Source organism: Oryzias latipes, chromosome 6, assembly GCF_002234675.1.
Source record: "Oryzias latipes chromosome 6, ASM223467v1".
NCBI lineage: Eukaryota > Metazoa > Chordata > Actinopteri > Beloniformes > Adrianichthyidae > Oryzias > Oryzias latipes.
In genome coordinates this window covers 28,944,541-28,965,739 of record NC_019864.2, presented here as the reverse complement: position 1 = coordinate 28,965,739, position 21,199 = coordinate 28,944,541, and the positions used below count along the sequence as shown (strand labels likewise).

Genomic DNA, 21,199 nt, shown 5'->3' with positions numbered 1-21,199 from the left:
AAATTAATTCAGCAACTCCTGGATCTCTCCCGCCGAGACGAGAGCGCTTCTCCCAATTTTATATTCCCCTGCTCCCGCTCCAGCCCTCCCATTTCTCTTATTCGGCCCATTGCTGAACCCCATTGGTCCAAACTACCTAACAACAGGCTGAGCGACAGAACTGGGGGCCAATCAGATCACTGCATGATGCGTTCATTGAACTCCAGAACTTATAACGCGGCCCAACAGCCACCCAGTTAAACTCAAGCCGCGACAATATGTTTAAAACTAAATATACAAGTGAATGTGTGCATTTGATGTAATTTCAACACTTCTAAAGTACAATAAGTCTGTGGATTCTTTTTAATAATATCGTTATGCTGTTGCTAATAAATGATGAGTATTTCTCGCGGTAGTTCTGCTGATGGTCTAGTCTGGTTGATACGTGGTGAGTTTCTGCTTCACGCAGGCGTTGAGACTTTAAACGTCATCGTAGGTCTGAATGTTCTGTAGATGTGAGACAGACTGCTCACATGCAGACGGGGAGCCAAACACACACTCACACACTGCAGTGAGTGACGGGCAGCGGGTTTTACGTTTTTACAATCCCTGAATCCCTCCTGAAGAACAAATGCTCCAGAATTCTCAAGTTCATCATCACAGAGCCACCTCTCCTGTAAAAGGTCTGCCTTGGTTGTGTGTGAGTTGAGGATGGCTTCTGTGAAGAGAGATAATAGATAGATGTTTAAAGGAAACTGATGTGTACCTTCAGTGCCTGGTAATAGGGTGCTGTCCACAGTGACCTGCTCAGATTGTTTATCCATTACCAGAAGCTGGCACTGAAGTCCAGTCCTGCTTTGGTTCCTTGGAGCACCTATTACTAAGTGGGATGTTAATAAAAGGTAACGCATGTTTAAGATCAGTTGCTTCAGAGGAAACACAGTTGGTCCCTTTGAAGCAGTTCCAGAAAAGGGTAAACACCCAAGCGGAGGGGGATCAGGGACTCTGGCCTCATGGCCACCAATGCAAACATGAATCTCGACAGGCTGCAGGCCAGGTGTTTCAAAATGAGCCATGAAGCCGTCACTCAGGTCTAGAAAGTCCTTTTCTGCAGATTCGTCCTGCTCCTGCCTTCTGGCTTGGGCAGGAAAAACTTCAGGACGTTTCCCAACCAAATCAGAAACCTGATTAACAGAGACGGGATCATCATGTTGGTTTATCAGGGCTTGGTCGTCAGCCAGATCATTTGTTTTCCTGATAAATCCACCATCACCTCCACAAACCTCAGGCTCAAGTGCATATGCATGTAGCACCTCAGCCTTCACCCTGTCATAGTCCAGACTCTCAGTGGCTGGCAAGGACACCACTGCTTCTTGTGCCTTCCCAGTAAGGACTCTCCGCAGCAAAAGTGACCAGACAGTTTTAGGCCACTGCAACACCCTAGCAGCATTCTCAAACAGAGCAAAATACTCATTAATGTCCCTGTCACCTAGTGGAGGTACAGATTTAACACATTCGTCCACATCAAATGGTGTCACACAAAAGGAAGGAGGTGGTGCAACCGAGGTGGCTTGTTGCAACTCGAGCTCCTTTAGGCAGATTTGCCTGTAGTTTTCCTCCTTAATTTTTCTGAGCTCAAACTCATAACAAACTTCCTTCTTTTTGATTTTCAAACGGAGCAGTTCAACCTCAAGCTCCTTAAGACGGAGAGACGTAGAAGCTTTGCTGTCTGGCAAACTCATCTTCCCAAACAAAATACCTCCAACTGGAGCAACAAAATTTCACTCAGGTCAAAACAGCAGACCCTCAGTCAACTGACAGGCAGGGGCTTAACAAAGGAGTAAGAGAGAGGTAAAAAACCGAAGCAGAAGATTACACAAAAACCACAAACTGGTGTCCAAAGATGTGCAAATAAACAAATCTACACAAATGAGCAAATAAGCCCAAACAAAGTGTCAGCACGAGGCACAAAAAAAAACACCCCAAAACGGAGAGCTAACACGAGTCACAAATGCGCATTCCAGCACCCCAAAACCCTGGGCAGATGACAAAGACAATACAGGCTGTATAAAGACAGACCTCCAAATAAGTATTGCCAACACAAAAACTGCCACTGGTCAAGCGGGATAAAGCTTTAAGGACGAGCCCCCAAACATGTTACGGCCCCCGACAGGCAAACCTGTCCCAGTCTAGGGGTAAATCAAAAAGGGGGCCAAAACATATGGACGATGGACACCAAAGTTTAGGAACACAGTTTATTAGATGGTAGAAATAACCTGTGTCCTGTAAAACAGAAAGCAATAATTACTGTGCTGGTCCCAACAATAGACAAAACAAAGGGATTGGAGCCTTGGCCAAACAGAAAATAATTCAGGGAGACAACTGACCCAGCCACGTTGACCGTCGGAGTCAGCAGCTCCCTGCTAAGGCTGCCTAACAAAATGTAACTATTGAAACAAAATAAACAAAGCCCGCAAATAAGGACTACCAAGGTCCAACCCCAAACTAAAATAACAAAACCCAGCAGTATAAGACTGCTGAGGACCAAGAGGGAATCAAAAATGGAAACAAATCAGCACAGCTCCAACTCAACCCACTGCTCCTCAGCCTCCTGCTCTGCTCTCTGTGCATGCCTCCCTCCTGGTTATGGCCTCCTCTGATTTAAAAACCTGGCAGGTGCTGATCAAGATCATTGGCTTCACCTGCCAGGTGAGCAGAATGACAGGGAATGCAGCAAAGCAGAAGCAGCAAGACATAACAGCGATTCACCTGCTGTCCCCACAACCCCACCCTCACCCTCTGCTTTCTCCCTCACACATCCCGTCCCCGCTACTGCGCGCTCTTTCTCAGAGACGGGAGCGCGCAGTTTTAGGCACGGCAATTCACAGGTTTCCGGGTGGTACAAACTCTGTGAAATAATAGATAATAGTAAACTGATAATGCTGGCGCAGATCCTTCTCTCCAAGCACCGCTACTACTGCGCGCCTCTGGCATCGCATCGCGCCCGAGAAGGACTGGTCTGATGAATAAAAAAAAATTGAAGATTTGTCTGCGAGCCACATGTGACCATCAAAAGAGCCATATATGGCTCGCGAGCCATAGTTTCCCGACCCCTGCTGTATGGACCATTTCAGGTCCAACTCTACCGGAGACTTCAAACAGTTTTTGTTATACAGTACAGACCCAAAGTTTGGTTTGTGTCCAAACTTTGGTCCTTAAACTACCTTCTCAAAGTCCACTTCTATTTCCCCAAACGAAGATCCATCATTGCTTACTACTATGAATGGATGCTACATGAATAAATAATATAACTGAATAATGAGTAAGGACCAACCCATCAATGAAAGCTCTGCTGAGACACACAATGCAGTAAAAATGGGGCAATACAGAAGCCTGCATTCAGGCACAACAAGGGGGCACAGGAAAAATCCACTCAACAGGAGAACCAAGGCTCAGCAAACACCTCTTCCACCTTCTTCCAAACAACTCTAAAAATAAAACAAAACTAAGCCACTAGGAGCACTGTGGGGTTCAGTGTCTTGTCCAATAACTGTTTGAGTCACCAACTACTCCCACCAATCAGGAGTGAGTTTCAGCTCTCATATACAGTCAATGGTCTTTTCTAAGGACATTTTGACACAGGGTCAGGGACCTGCAACCAGAGTTTAACCACCATCTTATCTCCACAGTCATCTCTGGGGGAAAGTCTCCTAAAGTCCAAAGCTCCTAAAGTTCTACAATTTTAGTTTTTAACTATAGAAACATCTGAGATTAGTGATTTTTTGTAGTTCACAAATCTGAAATCTGTTGTGTTCCATTGCCAAAAACAATAGGACTGCAAGTAAAAAAGAATTAGCATAATCATGAAGTTATTTTAAAAAAAATCAACTTTGCTCCAGAGTTATCAATAACATAATCATGATTTTTTTTTTCACCCAGTATGGAGCAGATCATCTACCGTACCTTAAGTTTGGAATTTGCATTGAGCATGATGTATTTGATGGAACCCTGGATGTTTTCCGTCCAACTGGCCAACCAAGTCACAGTGTTGTCATGTCGCACCTCCTTCCAGTGGTGGCCAGGAGGCGGGTCGGGGATGCGGGCATCTCTGTCAGAGCAAAGCTTAGAGAGTGTCGTGGTGTGGATAGACTCGGTTCACTAAGCAGTTCTACCTTCTACTCACTTGCTGCAGTTGATGATGACATCCTCCGGTTGTATCCTTTTTTTCAGCATTCCCTGTTTCGGGTGCTCACCTCTACCTCGGAACAAACCTGGAGGTTCAATCTTGAAGTTGCCGATACGTTCCTTATGGTGGTCCAGCAGACAGTAACCATATTGATCCACGATTTTTTGATTTGCTTCTTTCAAGGTCTACCATAAAAACCAAAAGTTAGGTTAGGTTGGGTGGGTGGGCTCGGGCTGCGCGGGTCCCAACACAACATGTAACAAATAAATTAAAAAAAAAAAAAAAAAAAAATCATAAAAAAAAACAGAAAGGGGTTTATACAAATTTACACCCTGGTTATCCGAAGCTTCATAACCTCTTTTTGTAAAAATAAAACCTGTCCAACACAAAAGGCTTCAGCTCTCATCCGTTTGCTCAGTTGTTGGACAGAACAAGTTAAAAAGAAAAAGTTAAACTTTTCCTGAAAACAGAGGTCAACAGAGAAGCAAAGCTTTACCTGTTTCTCCTCCTTGGTCATATTTTTTCTTGCCTCCACTTTGGTTTTATGCATAGCATGGATTTCACCAAAGTCGCACTTGTTAAGATCTTGAATCACTGACCTTTCCTCAGGAGTCATTTCCTAGACAAGAACAAGATACAAAAAATTTATTTTTATTTATATATAAATATATTTTTTATCTTTATAAAACAGACACACTTTGATTTAAAAAAAAAAACTTAAAGTAGCAGCAACCGTTCTCAGAATCCCCGCAAAATATATTTTCATGCGTTGGATGCCGACATGCTTGCAGGAATGCCAAAGCCTAGTCAATTCTAACTAGTGCACAAACAGCTGTAACTTAGCATATGGGACTTAAAGTTCTCACTTTCTAAGACTGCAGGTTGCTAGATCAAAGTAGTCCCAACCAGACACCAACACAGTGACTGCAGAGTGTCACAAGCTTTTGATTTCTTCTGCTGTCTACAGATGAAAGAAGTGCTCCAACAACTTCAATTCATTCTGATGAAAATAGTGTTTTAACGTGTTCATATAGAGTTGTTTTGATGATTGAGTACATGTATACAGTAAACGCTTGTTTTTCGCGGGGGTTACGTTCCCCCGCGAAAAAGAACCCGTGATAGGCAAAATCCGTGAAGTAGAAACCTTTTTTTCTTTTACAATTATTATACAATTAAATACTCTATTATACATTGAAAAGAAAGATCAAACCATTTTTCACAAATACAAGTACTTTAGAAACATTTTTTTCAACAAATAACTTCTGTACTGTACTGTCAAATAATAATTTTAATCATCAATGTGAACAGAAGGCTTCAAATTGCAGAGATTAGCCCCGCCCACCGCGACCCGAGTAATGGGATTAAACGGGAGGAAATATAAAACAATAATGAAAAAAATACAAAGTACAGTGGGACAAATATTGACTTAGGTGTATTTCACTGCTCTACAGACTGAGCTGCTGCATACTGACTCCGCTCTGTAATGTTTTCTTCTGAAGCCCGCGGTGCAGCTGTGTTTGTTCGGAAGAAGAGAATATTGTTTTTGGCAGTTGTTGTCGCTCATTTTCTATGGGTTTTAGAGAAACTCGAAATTGCAAGAGAATTTGCACTTACTTATTGTAAATTTTGCAAGCAGATTTACGTACGTGTACAAATTAAACTGCAACGTTATTGACGCTCAGGTAGAGAAGAAGCGGAGTGACTTTTTAGCCAATCAGAATGCAGAACAAAATACACTATGCAAATCCGTGAAGTAGCGAAACCGTGATATGTAAACCGCGTTATAGCAAGGGATCACTGTAATGAAAATGGCATTTCTGAGTATTTCTTTGTTGAAATCGTTGTGAATTAGGAGCAGATAAAAAAAAAGTGACGTAGAAATACGCTGGGTGGGCCACAAGCTCCCGCCCACCACTCAGAGGGGAATTTTTAATGAACTTCTGCCGCTCTACAGAAACTAGCTCCTAGAAAACAACAGAGGTTTTCGATTTTGACTAAACAATATAATAATTGAAAGACCATTTTAAAAAGATATTTGGAGTAAGACTTTGCCAAATGTGTTCATATAAAAGATGCAAAAAAACGTTAGTTTTGGGTCTTGAGTAGGAGACGCACGCCTGACTAGTGTGAGCAAAACCAGTCGACAATCAGTTTTATACCTTTTTAAAACGGCTTATTCATTCATTTATTCCTCTTCTAAACCCGTTTGTTCCCTTTCGGGGTCACGGGGCTGCCAGAGCCTATCCAGCCACGCATGGGCGACAGCAGGGGACATCCTGGACAGGTCGCCAGTCTGTCTCAGGGCCACACCCATGCACACTATTCACATTCACACCTAAGGAAAATTTAGAGAAACCTATTAACCTATGAAGCAAGTTTCTGCACAGTGCGAGGAAGCCAAAGTCTCCGGAGAAAACTCAGGTGTGCACGGGAAGAACATGCAAACTCCACACAGAAAGGTCCCACGTTGGTCTTCTGTTTCCCTCAGTCGGGACTTGAACCGGGGGGCTGTGTGGCAAGAGTGCTGGCCACTGAAAACGGCCCATTACTTTAGTAATTCAAGAATTGGTAATCTAACAGGAAAAATGAATAGTAATAATAATGCTGAAAAGCATTTAATCACCAGGAATCTATGCAGTGCAAAAGCAAAGCTCTTGGCAAACATTCAGCCCCAGAATTACCTTTCTAGAAATCCTGATTTTACAGACATGCAGTCAGTCTGTGAGCCTGAGCATGAATGACACCCGACAGTAGGCGGGCATGGAGGGCAGTGAAGCGAGGAGGCTTTTTCCAGCTATAATAAAACTGTTTAATTGGATTTGTTCAAATGCATAGCAGCTAGTTGTCTGGATTAGCATATCAATGCTTTCACATAAATCGTATTTTCAAGAGCATTGAGCACTAAGCAGCGCAAAATTAATTCTGTAATTTTGCATGATATGCTTGAAGCTTGGAACAATGTTTTTCTTTATATAGAGGACACTCTGATAGACACCAATAAGTATGTACAAGTCCTCAACACATCCTGCATTTCTACAGATGGGATGTGGACAGAGACATGCAGCCGCCAACTCCACGGCTTTTCTTTGGAATGATGCTCAGGGTCTGCAGCAGATCAGGGGACCAATCACCTGCATTTAATCACAAGCTAAAAATAGATGCTTTTATCATTGTACCTTCCTCCAGTCTTTGAAGAAATTCTCCCGAAAGACCTTCTTTGTGGTATATTCATGGTCCAGCATCTGCGCAAAGAAAAGTGCCACCTCCTCAGCTGCCACGCTCAGTTTCATCTTCTTACCTAGAAAAGCAGGAACTTGTCACTTCACAGAGAATGATTCAAAATGACACACTCCACTGCTCTGGCTTTTAATGCTTTATAAGGCTTTTTATTTTATAACCCGAGTTAAAAGACAAGTATTTCACCTTCACACATGAGCCTTTGAAGGCTACGATTTCAAACTTTCTACATGCAGCACCACCTGCCTCTGCTCCTCACAGGGGATCCTGCAGAATCCTAGATTTTATTAAAGAAGTATTCTGCTGTGTTAAGTATAAAGAGATCTACAGGCAAAGCCTACAATCACAGAAACAACAGATCAAACCAATTCTGAGAGACAGTAGCATAAAACACCATAGAAACCAGGAAAATCCTTCTTTAGAGCAACCAGATTTAAGAGGTATCAAGTATCTAATGCCTTCATCACAACTGCCCTCATTGGTGCATTAGGGCTGTTTGGGGGATGAAAGAATGGGAAAACCTGTACGGAGGGCTGTAAAAAAACGAGAAGCCACTCAGGGAGCCCATAGAGAAAACAGTTTATGCACAATTTTTCCCAACGTGAATGCTGCGAGCGCCAGGTCCTAGCGAACACAACACACAAGGGTAAAGTAAAGGGGAAGTGCAGAGGCCTGAAACGCACAAATAAACTTTTTTATTAAAAGCCTACAGCACTTACAGGGCACCGTACGACAGCATCACCCATACGTCACTAGAGCGTTTAACTTCCACTAGTCTTACGAATACTTCACAATACACATACCACACAGACAACAATGGTACATTCCGGAGTTTTGAGGTGGAGTCTCATGGGAACTGCAAGACTCACCTGCACTCCCCTTAAGACCCAGACAACCCCAACACCCAAGATGTACAGATGAATGTGACTATGGCTTAATAGGGGTGCGTAAATAGCAAAAATAAATATACATCTGCTACACCTAAAATACTTAAAATGCGAAATGTATCAATCCCACCATGTTCAATTTCTAGGAGTAACGTTCATATCAAGACAAAAGTATGGCTTTAAATGTTTGATGCTGAAACAACAAATAAAGTCAATTATTTATTTCAAATATTCTTTCTGATGCAACAGACCTTTGTCATTTTAAAACATGAGCATTAAGAAGAAGCAGGTCCGCTTACAGCACCAGTGATCAAAGTCAACGAAAGCCTTGTAGAGAAAAGACACCACAGCAAAAGTTTCCCACTATCAAACCACCACCTACAGTTCCTCTGAGAACTTTTCACAGGCCAGCCAGATAACAAGAAACATGCCAGAAGATACAATCATAACCACATCATTGAGCTCCTTACATAGCTGTAAAGCTTTGGTCATGAAAAAGCTGAAACCACACTGGGATTTATGTGGCCTAGTTTAAAAATACCAAAGATGGAGCATATGTACTCTTTATTTCCACTGACCATCATAGTAGAAGTGCACGTCGTCAGGCAAGGGCTGGTATTCAGGTGGGAAGTAAGGACCATTGTGTTCCAAAGACTTCCACTTCACTCCGTCTTCATACTTTTCTTCTTCCCACCTTAAAAAAGCCGAAAATTTTAGAAAGAAGCGGGTAAAAGAAAGGCACATATGCAGCATTTCCCCCACCATCTCCAGCGATTCTTCTCCTCCTCCTCCTTCTTTTGTATCTTCAGCTTCTTTGCTTCCTCGATCTCCTCTTTGGTCCTTTTTGGTTTTTTGGGCAAAGGGTGATCTCCTTCCTCTTTTTTAATAGACTGTGTGAAGAAAAATACTCAAGAAGCAGATTCCAGCTCACATTGCAAATTGATTTTCTACTAATTTAAGATTTAATCCAATAAATTGAAGCAGATTACTGAGGGAGAAGCAGACTTGCCTTTTCTATTCTCTTTTTTGAGTTTCTTTCATGAGCTTCCTCTTCACTTTCATCAGGCTGATCGGTTTTTATCTTTAAACTAAAGGTGGTTAACATTTCATATCACAGCATACAGCATAAATGAATGCAAAAATAGATGTAGAAGTGTCAAAAACATTCATACAAATGTCAGTGCTGTTCGTACAAGAAACTAACTTGAAAGCAAAAGTTCAAAAACGTACCGAGGTGAAACCGAGAGTGACGGGCCATCCTTGGGTTCATCTTTCACTCTTTTCCTTTTCAAGCTTTTCTTCTTTGTAGCAAAATCCTCCACGGACTCTTCTTTCAAAGCATCACTAAAACTCAAAAGAAAGAAAGAATAATTTCCCCCCTCTAATCAGACATGAATCCCTTTTAAAGTATTCATGAATCAGAAAACTAAATTTTACCCAGATATATAAAAATAAAAGCACCAATAAAAGGACTAGACTGTATAACATATTACTGGATGATTTATGTGCGACATCTACCTTAGAAAATGCCTCGCCTCCCGTTCCAACCAAATGAAGTCAATTCAGTTGCCATTTTTTCGCAATATGTCCTTTACCATGTTGGAGGTAGATGTCCTCAGTAAGCCATGATTGGCTCGTCTACAGTTCTATAGCAGTCACTCTCTCCAATCAGGAGTGATCAGGTTAGAAAGCCACACCCCCACCACTGAAAGCGGGCTTGGGAGAATCAAATGCGTTGAACGCTCGATATGAGGCCACATACTTTTTTTCTTTTGAGGCATCTGGTCAGTTTATAACTTGAATAACTAAAAATAGCATGAAAATAATTTAGGACTAGCAAGAACAAGTTAGTAAAAGGTAATGGAGCAAGAATTTTTCGTCTGACAAACATAATGACTGAGTAATAGCTGTTTATTTCTCCATAGAAGTCTATGGGATTTCTTCTTTTAGGAATCAGCAGGTACTTCCTGTTTGGAACGCCGGGGGGACGGGTTGTTTAATCCAGTTCTTATTTTACTATAAATGGGACCTAGCCCCTTTCTGGAATGGGACTGCATCCATTTCATGTGATAAAGACAAGGACTAAACCGAGTATCCAAAAACTCTGAGATTCTCAACCCGTTATCGAAATAAAATAAAGTACAAATATTTGTGATGTCCAAGATTGCCGATTCCTGAGCTATACAAATATAGCCAAGTAAAAATACACTTAAGGCAATGTAATTTTTGCTCTAAAATTGCAGGAATACATTTTATTTAGAGTATATGAACTAAACAAATCTTCAAATTAAAGAGCTGGTAAAGCAAAACTATCAAGTGTTTTTATAGATGGGGAAAATGAGACGGAAATTCAGTTATTGAAATGAAAAAACTATTTTATTTTAAATAATTGACAATTTGAATTAAAGAAATATGAATCCAAAACTAAGAATATAACAAAAATCTGGTAATCCATTGTGTCTGCTAGTTTTCTGTAGAAAATGTACCGGAGGAATCTGAAACATGTTTATCTAAAGTTTTGGGAGTTTTTTGTCATTTCCTCCTAAGATTAAAAAAAAAGTCAGTTACTAAAACATGTTTTCTGCTGCAAACACTGTTGTAAGTTTAGATGAAAGGACTGCGAGTGTTTTCTAGTTATTCCATTTTTTTTTTTTAGGTATTCCTGTGTCGTCATTTTCTGTCTGTCATCCATCTACTAGAACTGTAGTAAACTAAACTTTGAGGATAAGTAACTGTGGAGAACATTTTTAGGATTTGTTGTTACAGTGTTCCCCGTTTATTTAAAGATTTTTAAAGGAGTCACGTGACTCCTTCGGTTAATCCCAAAAACTCAGCTCAAGATGCTTGTATGAGACTTTTGATTCAGATTAACAAGAGCTAATAGGAGGTAGTGGAGCAAGAGTAGTTAGTCTGACAAACATGAGGGGGGCAGAGATGAAGACCACGCCGGCCCATCAGCTTCTTTGCCGGCTGCTACGGAATATTTCACGGACATTTCCACCAGTTCAAGAATCGCTAGAACCAAAGATTGTGCTCCTGCACGGAGAAATTCAATTCAATTTTATTTGTATAGCCCAAAATCACAACAACAGTCGTCTCAATGGGCTTCGTACCGGTAATTGTAAGGTAAACATACGATCAAAAAGGATTATAAACGCATAGAGTTTAATAGGATAATACTAAACTTTGACTAAACAGACTAAACTAAACTGGCATCCCTGCAGTTAGGCCCTCCTTCTTGATAAGGAAAAACTAAAAAAAAAACGGATTCCGGAAAAAACGAAGAAACCTCAGGGGTGCCCACATGAAGGAGGGATTCTCCCCCAGTGTCAGCTGGTCTCAGCAATGGTATCAGCTGACTCAGAAGCGGTCGGAAAATATCCTTGAACGCTGAGGAAGATAATCGCGGAGACTAATCATCAACCGTATAAATGAATGATGGATGAAACTGGCCTCTTCTGGAAGAAGATGACCTCTTGCACTTAACTGAATAAGGAGGAAGCACGTACTCCTGGTTTGCACTGTTTGCACTACTTATTATATTTATTGTTCTGACCATTGTGTCATTTTTTTATTTTGCTTACTGTTGTTCATTTTTTCTATTCTTAAGCGTTTTATGTTGCACATTAGCACCGCAGCAAATTCCAATTCTGTGAAACTGCCCTGTTCACCGAAAATGGCAATAAAAAAAAATCCTTGAATCCTTGAGTGACAAGAGTGACTCTCCTAATGTGCGTTATAAAGTACGCTAAAGTCTATTGCTCTCAATTAAAAAAATATATATATGTTGAGCTATATTCCAATGTTCTTGAATAAATGTTTTACCAAGCATCAGAAATGTTTCAGAAGCTTTTTAAATGGCGAAAGATCGGCGAGAGACAATCGGCTGCGAGGTGGCGGGTGGTTCTCCGTCTCTGTCCCTAACCCCATGAATATGGGGGGGAATACTATAAATAACCCAAAACAACAGAGATGTTTCAGTTTTGTTTACTGCTGAAGGTAACGGAAAGACTTTTGATTGTGACATTGTTTAACCCCTTGATGCAAATAAGCACCAAACTACTTCAGCTCAAAACATTTAGCTTATACTCGAAAACAGAAGTGAGATTTTCTTTTTTCTAGCTGGAAGTAAATTTAGGCATAAAGAGGTGAAAGAGATAAATACATTTATGTCCTTCAAAATCTGCCGAATCTGATCTCCTGTTCTAAATAGAAGTATAGATGATGGTGTTTAAATATATACACTTTTCCCAGTAAAAAACACGTCCACTTAGCAATCATTCAAACGTAATATGTGAAATGGTAAAAATCTTAGCTTGATTCCTTGATCTTGATTCAAGAATTAAATTCCCACTCAAGTATCGATCCACAGCCCAAGTAAAGCTTTTTATAGACCAACTTCAACTAGTGCTGAACAAACACATTCTTGAATCATTCATGGAAGCTGCTCGCATATTTTCAATCTGATTTCCTTTTTTAGATTTTATTCAGTAAAACAGAAAAACAACTGAGCAGATGGAGAGTTTAACAAAGACACAGAACAAAGAATAGAAATACACACAATAACATGCTCCTGACCACAAGCAATCCACATATTGGGGTAATTATAAAACGTACACAAAACAATAACTATTATGACATAATTAGAGCAGTTGGAAAGAAAAAATAATTACACAGCTGCGAGCTTTACTCCACAGCATCCCTGCAGGAGAGGACAGGAAAATGGCCGACTTTAAATTAGCGCCTCTGCTGCCAATAAATAACTGCTCTTTTTTCATATAGGAGTTTGTCAACCCTCAGGACATGAGGCACTTCCTAAACATTGGAACACATGTGGGTTTTTTCCCCTTTGCTCTGTGCAAACATAAATATGTCCAGGTTCTGCTTGGTGTTTGGTCATGGTGCATTCTGAGAAAGGATACTTTAAAAGTGATTTACTAAACCTCAGAAACAAGCTAGAATGGCAGCAACAACGAAGCAGACTTGCTAAGTCGACGCAGTCCTTGTGTGCTGCCAAAGTGTGACCTGATGACTGCAGATAGGAGGCAATTAGCCTTTCCTGCCCTGTAACTCCATCTGGTCTTTGCTGCATTCTAAATGAGATCAGCATTAAACATCTAAAAAGACGATGCATTTACAGCTAAAGAAAATAGGCTTCCAATACACTGAAAATATAAAAAAGATTATACACACACACACATTTCTTTTAAACTTTGGGACATGCTGCGAGGGTAAAACATTGAAAGGAACTAATGCCATTAGCTGGTTTAGTGTTGGGCTACTGGTGCTGTACAGGACTGCAATCACAATATCATTCTTTTCATTTGATTCACACAAGTCAGATTTAATGTTGGCATGATTTCATGTTTTCTTTTCTGTCTGAAATGGTGAGTCAGAAAAGGGATCTTCTGGTTTTTTCTTCTTCAGCAAAGCTAGCAATTAAAAAAAATAACATCCAAGATTTAGCTTAACAAAGATGGTCAAATTGAGGATAACATATGTCTGCAACTAAAATGTATAGACTTAAAATGACACAAATGTGGCGACATTAACTAAATCAATTACAAAAGGGTTCCATTGTGTATGAATCCATATTGGCTCCCTTGAGGGATGGAGAGATTTGGAGAGTGAGAAGTAAATATGAATCTTTAAGACCAACAGTTATCACAGCGCGTCACATTCACATTCAATCCCAGGAAAATTACCGTCACATCAATGTTCCTAAGTTCTATGAAAGGCCAAACGCTTGCAAGACAAGAACTTTTAGTGACACAAAAGCTGAAACACAGGAGGAGGCCTTTTCTACGTTATTATGCTTTTAATTAACTACACAAATTCAAGAGAAAAGCAGCTGAGCTACGATGCTCTGTGGGGGGAGAAGAGGTGGAGTTCCACAAGACTTTTATTTTAATTGTCTGAACTGTACTACTGACCAAGATCCATAAAACGCTAAGACTTGTAGGTCAGCGAGTTCATTGACATTTACGCTCCATGGTTCTATTAGCCTTATGTTTCTTACACGAGTCTGCTGCAAGGCCCCAACTGTCCAGCTGCACTAAGTGTGCAAAACCCAGTTATCGGCTAACCCTTTAAAAAAATCTTTTAAAGGCGTCATTTTCGTATTATAGATTACCGTATTTTCCGGACTATAAGTCGCCATTTTTTTCATAGTTTGGCAAGGGGTGCGACTTATACTCTGCAGCGACTTATTTTAGAAATAAATTGAAATAAATACATTGTTAACCCTCCTGTTATGTTCATTTGTGAGGAACAGAGATGATGTTTCTGGGTCAATCTGATGTATGAGGTATGTTAAGTGTTAAGAGTATGTTAAGTGACTCAGAGAATCAGCAAACTTTTTTTTACAGTAAGATCTTGAAGGCTAAAAACACAATATTCTATTTTCCAATGATTTCATAGATTCAGAAATGCAATAAAAATGACAACTGTTTCTACAAATACAGGATGAAAACAAGAGTATTAGTTGGCCAATGATGCTTCATGAAAGGAATAAATAAATATGAGAAAGAATTACTGTGAAATTATGAGATAAACAGTCTGCTATGATTGTGTCATATGAGTTTGTGCAAGTTATTATATCTTGGTCTCAGATTTTGTCAAATAAATTTTCAGTCAAAATGCGACTTATAGTCCAGTGCGACTTATCTGTGTTTTTTTCTACTTTATAATGCATTTTTGGGCTGGTGCGACTTATACTTCGCAGCGATTTATAGTCCGGAAAATACGGTATATAAAAAGGATTGAGGGTAAATTAAAACAAATTTATTTTCCTTTCTGTGTCATATTTATGCACAGAAACACATGCAGGTGGGGGTAGGTTTGTCAACACAGAAAAGACTGGAATTGGAAAACAATCTACCTTTTTGCCAGATTTACACTGGTCCATTTCTATATTCTGATGCGTTGCGTCTCCCTTTGGTTGTGCTGGGAGTCCATCTCGTACCAATCAGTTGCAATGTCTCTGTTGTGTCTTTGGTCCGCCCCCCTACCCCTTGGCCCCCAGTGGAGTGCTTTGTCCTGCCACCCCAGTGGCAAGTAGGTCATCCAAAACTTAGGGGATGTCAGGCCCCAATGTCCTCTCCTTCCTCAGTAAGTCCTTGTTTTGTGTCAAAAATGATGTCATGTTTTTGTACTTCCAAAATTAAACTTTTGTCATTCATGGTGAAAATGGACAACTGTATTATCCATTGTGTTAATGTATGTAGTCGCACGGGCTCATCGCCTTAAAAAAATTCTTTTTATAAATTCTTATTTAAAGTACAACGGCTTTTATCATGAAATGGATGCGTCAACGGACTGGAAATAAAACTTTTGCTCAACGCTTGCATTGCGGAGGGACGGCTGTCAGATGCAGACATGACGGAGGTGATGTTAATGTTCTGATTGATTAATGAGCGTTTTCATTTTTGTCAACTCAACAGAGACGCATCGCAGGCGGACAAGTGTAAATCAGCCTTTAGTAAATGTCCCCCTACTACCATAACGAGTCAGCCAACTGCAGAACAGTGTTGTAAAAAGAAGAAAGCTTTGCAGGATTGCTTAATCCTTTAACGCCAGAGTCTCAGCTGCAGTGTCAACATTCTTCGAATAATCCTAAATTTAAAACAGTTTGCGCAATTAACAAAATTCCAGTGGTTTCTGAAGCAGAGAAAAGTAGATTTACACTGATAGGCAACACTATACAGTACTGAAATGTTTCCGCAACATAAACCCGCTAATTCTAACAAAAGGAAAGTGCCTTTGCAGCCAACGAAATGTGTTGCATAACGGCACAAAGTCGCTTCTCTCGACATCAGAATCCATTAGGATTGCGTAAATTGAATTTGCCTTAACTGCTGTTGATTACCTGGATCCGATGTGTTTAGCCAATAAGGAGTTGTCTGGTTGGAAAACATGTAGGACACCGGCCCTCAAAGTCTAGACTTGGGCACCCCTGGTGTAAACTGTAGTTCAAAGCGCACGCGTTAGTTTGGATGGGACTCGTTGGTTAAGAGGATTGCTTGTGTTTTCCTTGTAGGACAAATCTGTCTTCCATTAGCTGGTGGAAACAACGCATATACAACCACATTGAAGCCCATCGAGACAACTGTTGCTGTGATTTTGGGCTATACAAATAAAATTGAATTGAATTGAATTTCTATCTGTGGAAATTAAACTGCATCCAATGCCATTGGTATAAAAAGCTTTTTGAGAATGAGAAACAACTCATCTTTTATAGCTGAAATCTTTTTGAGCATCTTGATGAATCCATTAAGTTGTGCAGCTACTTCCTCTATTCCTTTATCATTTATGTTTATCACAATGGTAACACTAACATAAATACAAATCAGTGTCTTATTTTTCTAAAGTTTGACTCTGTGGCTCCTTCTGGGTTGTGGTCAGCGAGAAATCGACCCAAATGGCTGGTGAAGGATTTATAAAGGAGCATAACATTCAACTTCGAACCCTCAACCCTCTGCCTAACCTTTTACTGCATAAAGCAGTGGCAGGCGCGGCTCATCACAGTTCAAGATTTCCTGACATTTGAGGTTCTGAATGTCATCCCAAACCCAAATCAAAACCAGGTTCTTCCTGGAGGAGCCACACTTAAAAGTTAAGATATTTTACATTTGGACTGTTTTTGTTCCAAAAATAATATTGAAACCCAGAATCTTTTTTTAAATGTCTCCTCAGAAATGACTGAGCCAAATCTACATCTAAGGTATAATCCATTTGCAACAGCATGAAAACACTTGCTGTGAGACAGATTACACTCAGCAGGCCTTCAGCCACCGTCTGCCATGGAGGCAACTTCCTGCTGCTCATCCAACCACTGAAACAATGCATGCTCATTTATTACCCTACTGACAAGCTTCCTATAGTCGTGCTCTGTATAGACTCAAATTCATTTTCAGGGATGGCTTAACAAAATTTATCAAGTAAAAGACTTCGGGCCGAAGCCTCAAGACCATAAGACAAAAGAAAAGCATTTTAACATCACAAAGAATACAGAAAAGCAAAACCAAACAAAAAACTTGTCAGTTTGCGGTCCTTCTCATCCATTATAACATCTTCTGGCAAACTTCCGATTGTTCCTACCTGGAAATGCCGACTTGCTGGATTTCCGTCTTTGGCGTCTTTACCTATGAGAGGACAATCCAGTTAATTCCAAAACACTGTAGTTTTGGAATTAACTTCAAATGAAAAATCAACTGGCCAATGAAAGATTAACCAAAAACAGTTTTGTGACTCGTTTCCACACTTTTTAGGGTGTTTGAAGTCACATAAATGCAACCATTAACACCAACTGTCTAATATGCTTGAAATATGCAGAATTGTTATATTTTTAGTTGATTGGGAATTCTCTGCCAATAGTTTTAATTCAAAAGTACTTGGCACAATCACGTCAACAGGATGACATCACTCTAGCACTTCATTAACCCTTAGTGATTATCCCACACTTGTCGTTCTGCCCAATTTTGCACGAATAGTAAATGTTATATAAGAAGCGTGGTTCTCTGACTGGATCAGATTTGACTTAATGAGGCCATGAAACATAAACATTTCTGTAAATACTGCCAAACAGGGAAAACCCTTTAGGACCACGGAATTATTTGTACACGGCTGTTTGCACGTTTGTTATTATTACAGATTAAGGAAGGTATTTTACAATTTAATTTATCTCCAATGAAACTGATAAAAACCATTAAATGTTTAGGAAAAAACATCAAGATAAAACTCGATACACGAGTTTTACCAGAGGTAGTCAAAGTGGCTACAAACTTTATCCATTTGGCTGCTGCGTCTCATCATTTTGAATCATTTTTTGGTGACTACCAGTATTATTTCCACCAGTACCACCAACATTGAAGAAGGCCAGTCATTTTAAAAGTTTCATGCTTATACTTTGCACTTTTAGCGTCAAACACAGACATGACCTTTTTGTGATCAGTCTTTAAGGTGAAAAAAGTGCTTCCTAGAACTTAAATGAAAAAAGCGTTTTAGGTCTCTTTAACAGATTACCAACGTAATGCAAATCAGTGTAAGGCTGCTTTTCTCAGGTTAATTGCATAAACGGTAGTCGAAAGAATCTCAATACTTGAGCTAAAGTTCTGGTGTTAAAGGGGTGAATAAACGGTTAAGAATTGCGAAAGTGACACTGCACTCAGACTGGGTAAAAACTCACAACTTCAAGTTGTTTTCTCATTCATACAACTGCTAAAGTGTAGCTTTAGCACTTCAGTAACAAAGTAACACACCAGCTTGACATCTCATACTTGGAAGGTAAAAGGTTGGCCTTAAAGAACAAGTTTTACCTTCTTTTGAGACTTTTCATTGTTCGCCTCTTCTGTGAGTTTAATGGGTTTTGTGCTTTCAAGAAAATGAAGAAAAAAGAACAAAATGAGAAAAATTCAAGTTATGTTAGGTCAGCAATATGCAAGAACACAAATAGGCAAGTCATTACCACTAAAAAAAAAAGAAGCTTTTTTTTCTCTATAGACAAAGAGTGAACCATAAATGTTTCTTTTTAGACTCAACAACTCAACTTTCAGAAAATCAGTCAGAGCTGTTTGTCTATAAGCAGGCATTGCAAATAAAAATATCAGGCATGCCAGGTCAGGCATAACAGAAAAAAACCAATAAAAGCTGATTTATTCTCAGAGCTGAATGTTTAATACAGTTCAAATCAGACATTTGCATTTTTATCAAAAGCGCAACACAAAAGTTCAATTATTGTTTTGAAATAGCGTTTCCGTGCAAGAAGGCGTATCAGGTGTTATCCTACAACGGCGTAACTTGAAGCAGGTAGCTTCATTTTCCAACGAATGCCAAGTGACACCAAACAAGAATTTAAATTTGAGCTATTTTAAAATCGGACTCCTTGAATGCAACAAACAAGCTAAACACACATCTGACTTGTTAGGCTCATTCGGTTCCAGCTATGCACCAAAATGTCACCAAACAGACAAGTATTTCCCCAAACATATTTCTTCTCAGCCTGACCTTTCCATCCGTCAAGCTAAAAAAAAGTCATAAGCAGCAATTTCTTCTCCTTTATGCACTTTTTCAGAATACAGAAATATCAACTTCAATCATCTGAGTGAGGACATACTTGGTTAGGAAAAAAATACAAAAATTAAAAAGTTCCAGGACTCTTGTGGCCGAGGACGACGATGATGATGATGATGATGATGATGATGATGAGTTTATCCTTAATCACTAATTCAGTCAGTGTGCCATGAAATAACATGAGGCCATCTCTCACAGACAGCAACGTGCTCTGCTGCCACTGGCACTTACAGGTGTCTACTCATCTCCCCGCTTTCATCAATTACACAAGCCAATGACAGATGCCTCCACATTCATTTGTCTGCTCATATATGCATGGTAATAAACGCATCAGATATCAAAGTAAATTAATTTATTCATATGAAGATGGAGTGCCCACTGTACTCTGAAATGAATGCATGCACTCAATGCCACTAACCTGCCTAACAGCTCAGCCAGTGGAGCGGTTTTATTCTCCATCTTTGGTTTGGTGGCGCACATATTTAAATGTTTCTTCGTGATATTGTTTAATACTCCTGCTTTTGCAAGAGTCAAAGTTATCAGATGATGGATGAGCTGCAATTGGGTCAGACTACCGAACCGATTCCCCCTTCTCTCTCTCTCTCTCTGTCTCAATTCCCACCCTAATCCCTAACTACTAAAAAAAAACTATATAGTGCGGCACTAAAGCAATTCTGACACCATGCTCACTACTTTTTTTCTTTTAAACTGCGGACATGACGTTCAATTTCATGAAGTTAAATCGAATTGATGAGCCTTTTGCGACAATTACTTATGAGTCCACCGTCATCTGAAGATAAAAAAGTTGTTCCGACGCAATGCATTGTGGTCTATATTCGCCGATCTTGTGAGCATCGATGCACACTGGTTTTTCGCAGAGACTTCTGGGAAATTTCTAGGTCACTCGATTTTGGAATTGTAGATTCGGACAACACTATGAAATGGAAAACGCGCTACATAGTGCACTGTGTAGTTAGTAGGGAAGGAATTCAGACACACCTCATCAGAAAGTGAGCTGAAGTGCATATTTTCGGAGGACCGCCATGTTTGTTTCCCCGCATCACTCACCTGTGATTGATCAGATCTCCAAAGGCACCTGCGCTCTCGCCGCCATCCAGCTTCTTCAGCTTTCTGCCTTTGGCCTTCTCTTCTCCTTTCACACACTTCTCTCTTCCCATCTTTCAAACCTAAGAGAAGTGAAGACGGTCACCATAGAAGAAGAACACACACAACAAATTGAAAAAGCCTAACCGTAAAGTTTGCTAGCGCGCGGTAAAAGTTATAACCTTCGAGGAAGCAATCAGTACACGAAGAAGATTTGATGAGGAAAAAAAAACATTGAACCATTTGAGATTCTTCAGAACGTTTAAACTCTCACCGCTATTTTTGCTGAAAACTGAGACGTTTCTTTAAAATCTGCAGCTTTATTCCGAACTCCGGTGCTAGACAGAGGTTTCCGCCGCGCGCGCTGGTTTACTGCTGCAGACTGGAGCTTGCGTCATCCAAAGCTGCATTCTGATTGGCTAGAACAAACGTTTCCAGGTGTTTGAACATTTTGTGTATCCCCTCTGAATATAAAACCGTTACCTTCAGTAAAATTTTTGTAGAACGGATTGTTGCTAAATAAATAAATGTATTGAAAACAAAACATTACAATAACACCACGTGGTTCAGTTACGGAGCCCAAAATAGGTCCGAAAATAAGTCGATGATATTCTGTGCTGAGTGTAAATATTAACCAACTTCCTCCTACAGATGAGAAAATGTACTGCACTCTTTTTCAGAAACTCAATCAGCACAATGAGATCATTTTTATAATGAATTTATTCTTATTTCTGGT

General features: G+C 39.9%; 1 protein-coding gene across 5 annotated transcripts in view; it reads right to left on the bottom strand.

Moving 5' to 3' along the window:
* The window catches only part of LOC101159011 (DNA topoisomerase I, mitochondrial), a 35,253-nt gene extending 14,373 nt beyond the window's left edge, over window positions 1-20,880 (bottom strand). Inside the window, exons 1-12 of one of the 5 annotated variants that reach the window (XM_023956062.1) lie at window positions 20,738-20,880; window positions 20,428-20,546; window positions 18,606-18,660; window positions 17,389-17,432; window positions 9,520-9,639; window positions 9,299-9,377; window positions 9,052-9,179; window positions 8,868-8,983; window positions 7,342-7,463; window positions 4,662-4,784; window positions 4,163-4,350; window positions 3,943-4,087 (exon numbers count right to left, since the gene is read on the bottom strand). In XM_023956062.1, coding sequence (XP_023811830.1) covers window positions 3,943-4,087; window positions 4,163-4,350; window positions 4,662-4,784; window positions 7,342-7,463; window positions 8,868-8,983; window positions 9,052-9,179; window positions 9,299-9,377; window positions 9,520-9,639; window positions 17,389-17,432; window positions 18,606-18,660; window positions 20,428-20,537 — 1,230 coding nt within the window. In that variant the 5' untranslated portion in view covers window positions 20,538-20,546; window positions 20,738-20,880. Of the gene's footprint in view, window positions 1-3,942; window positions 4,088-4,162; window positions 4,351-4,661; window positions 4,785-7,341; window positions 7,464-8,867; window positions 8,984-9,051; window positions 9,180-9,298; window positions 9,378-9,519; window positions 9,640-17,388; window positions 17,433-18,605; window positions 18,661-20,427; window positions 20,547-20,645; window positions 20,715-20,737 lie in introns of those variants that run through there. The other 4 variants (XM_023956065.1, XM_023956063.1, XM_023956064.1 and 1 more) reach the window with 4 other exon arrangements.
* Between the last annotated feature and the right edge of the window lie 319 nt (window positions 20,881-21,199).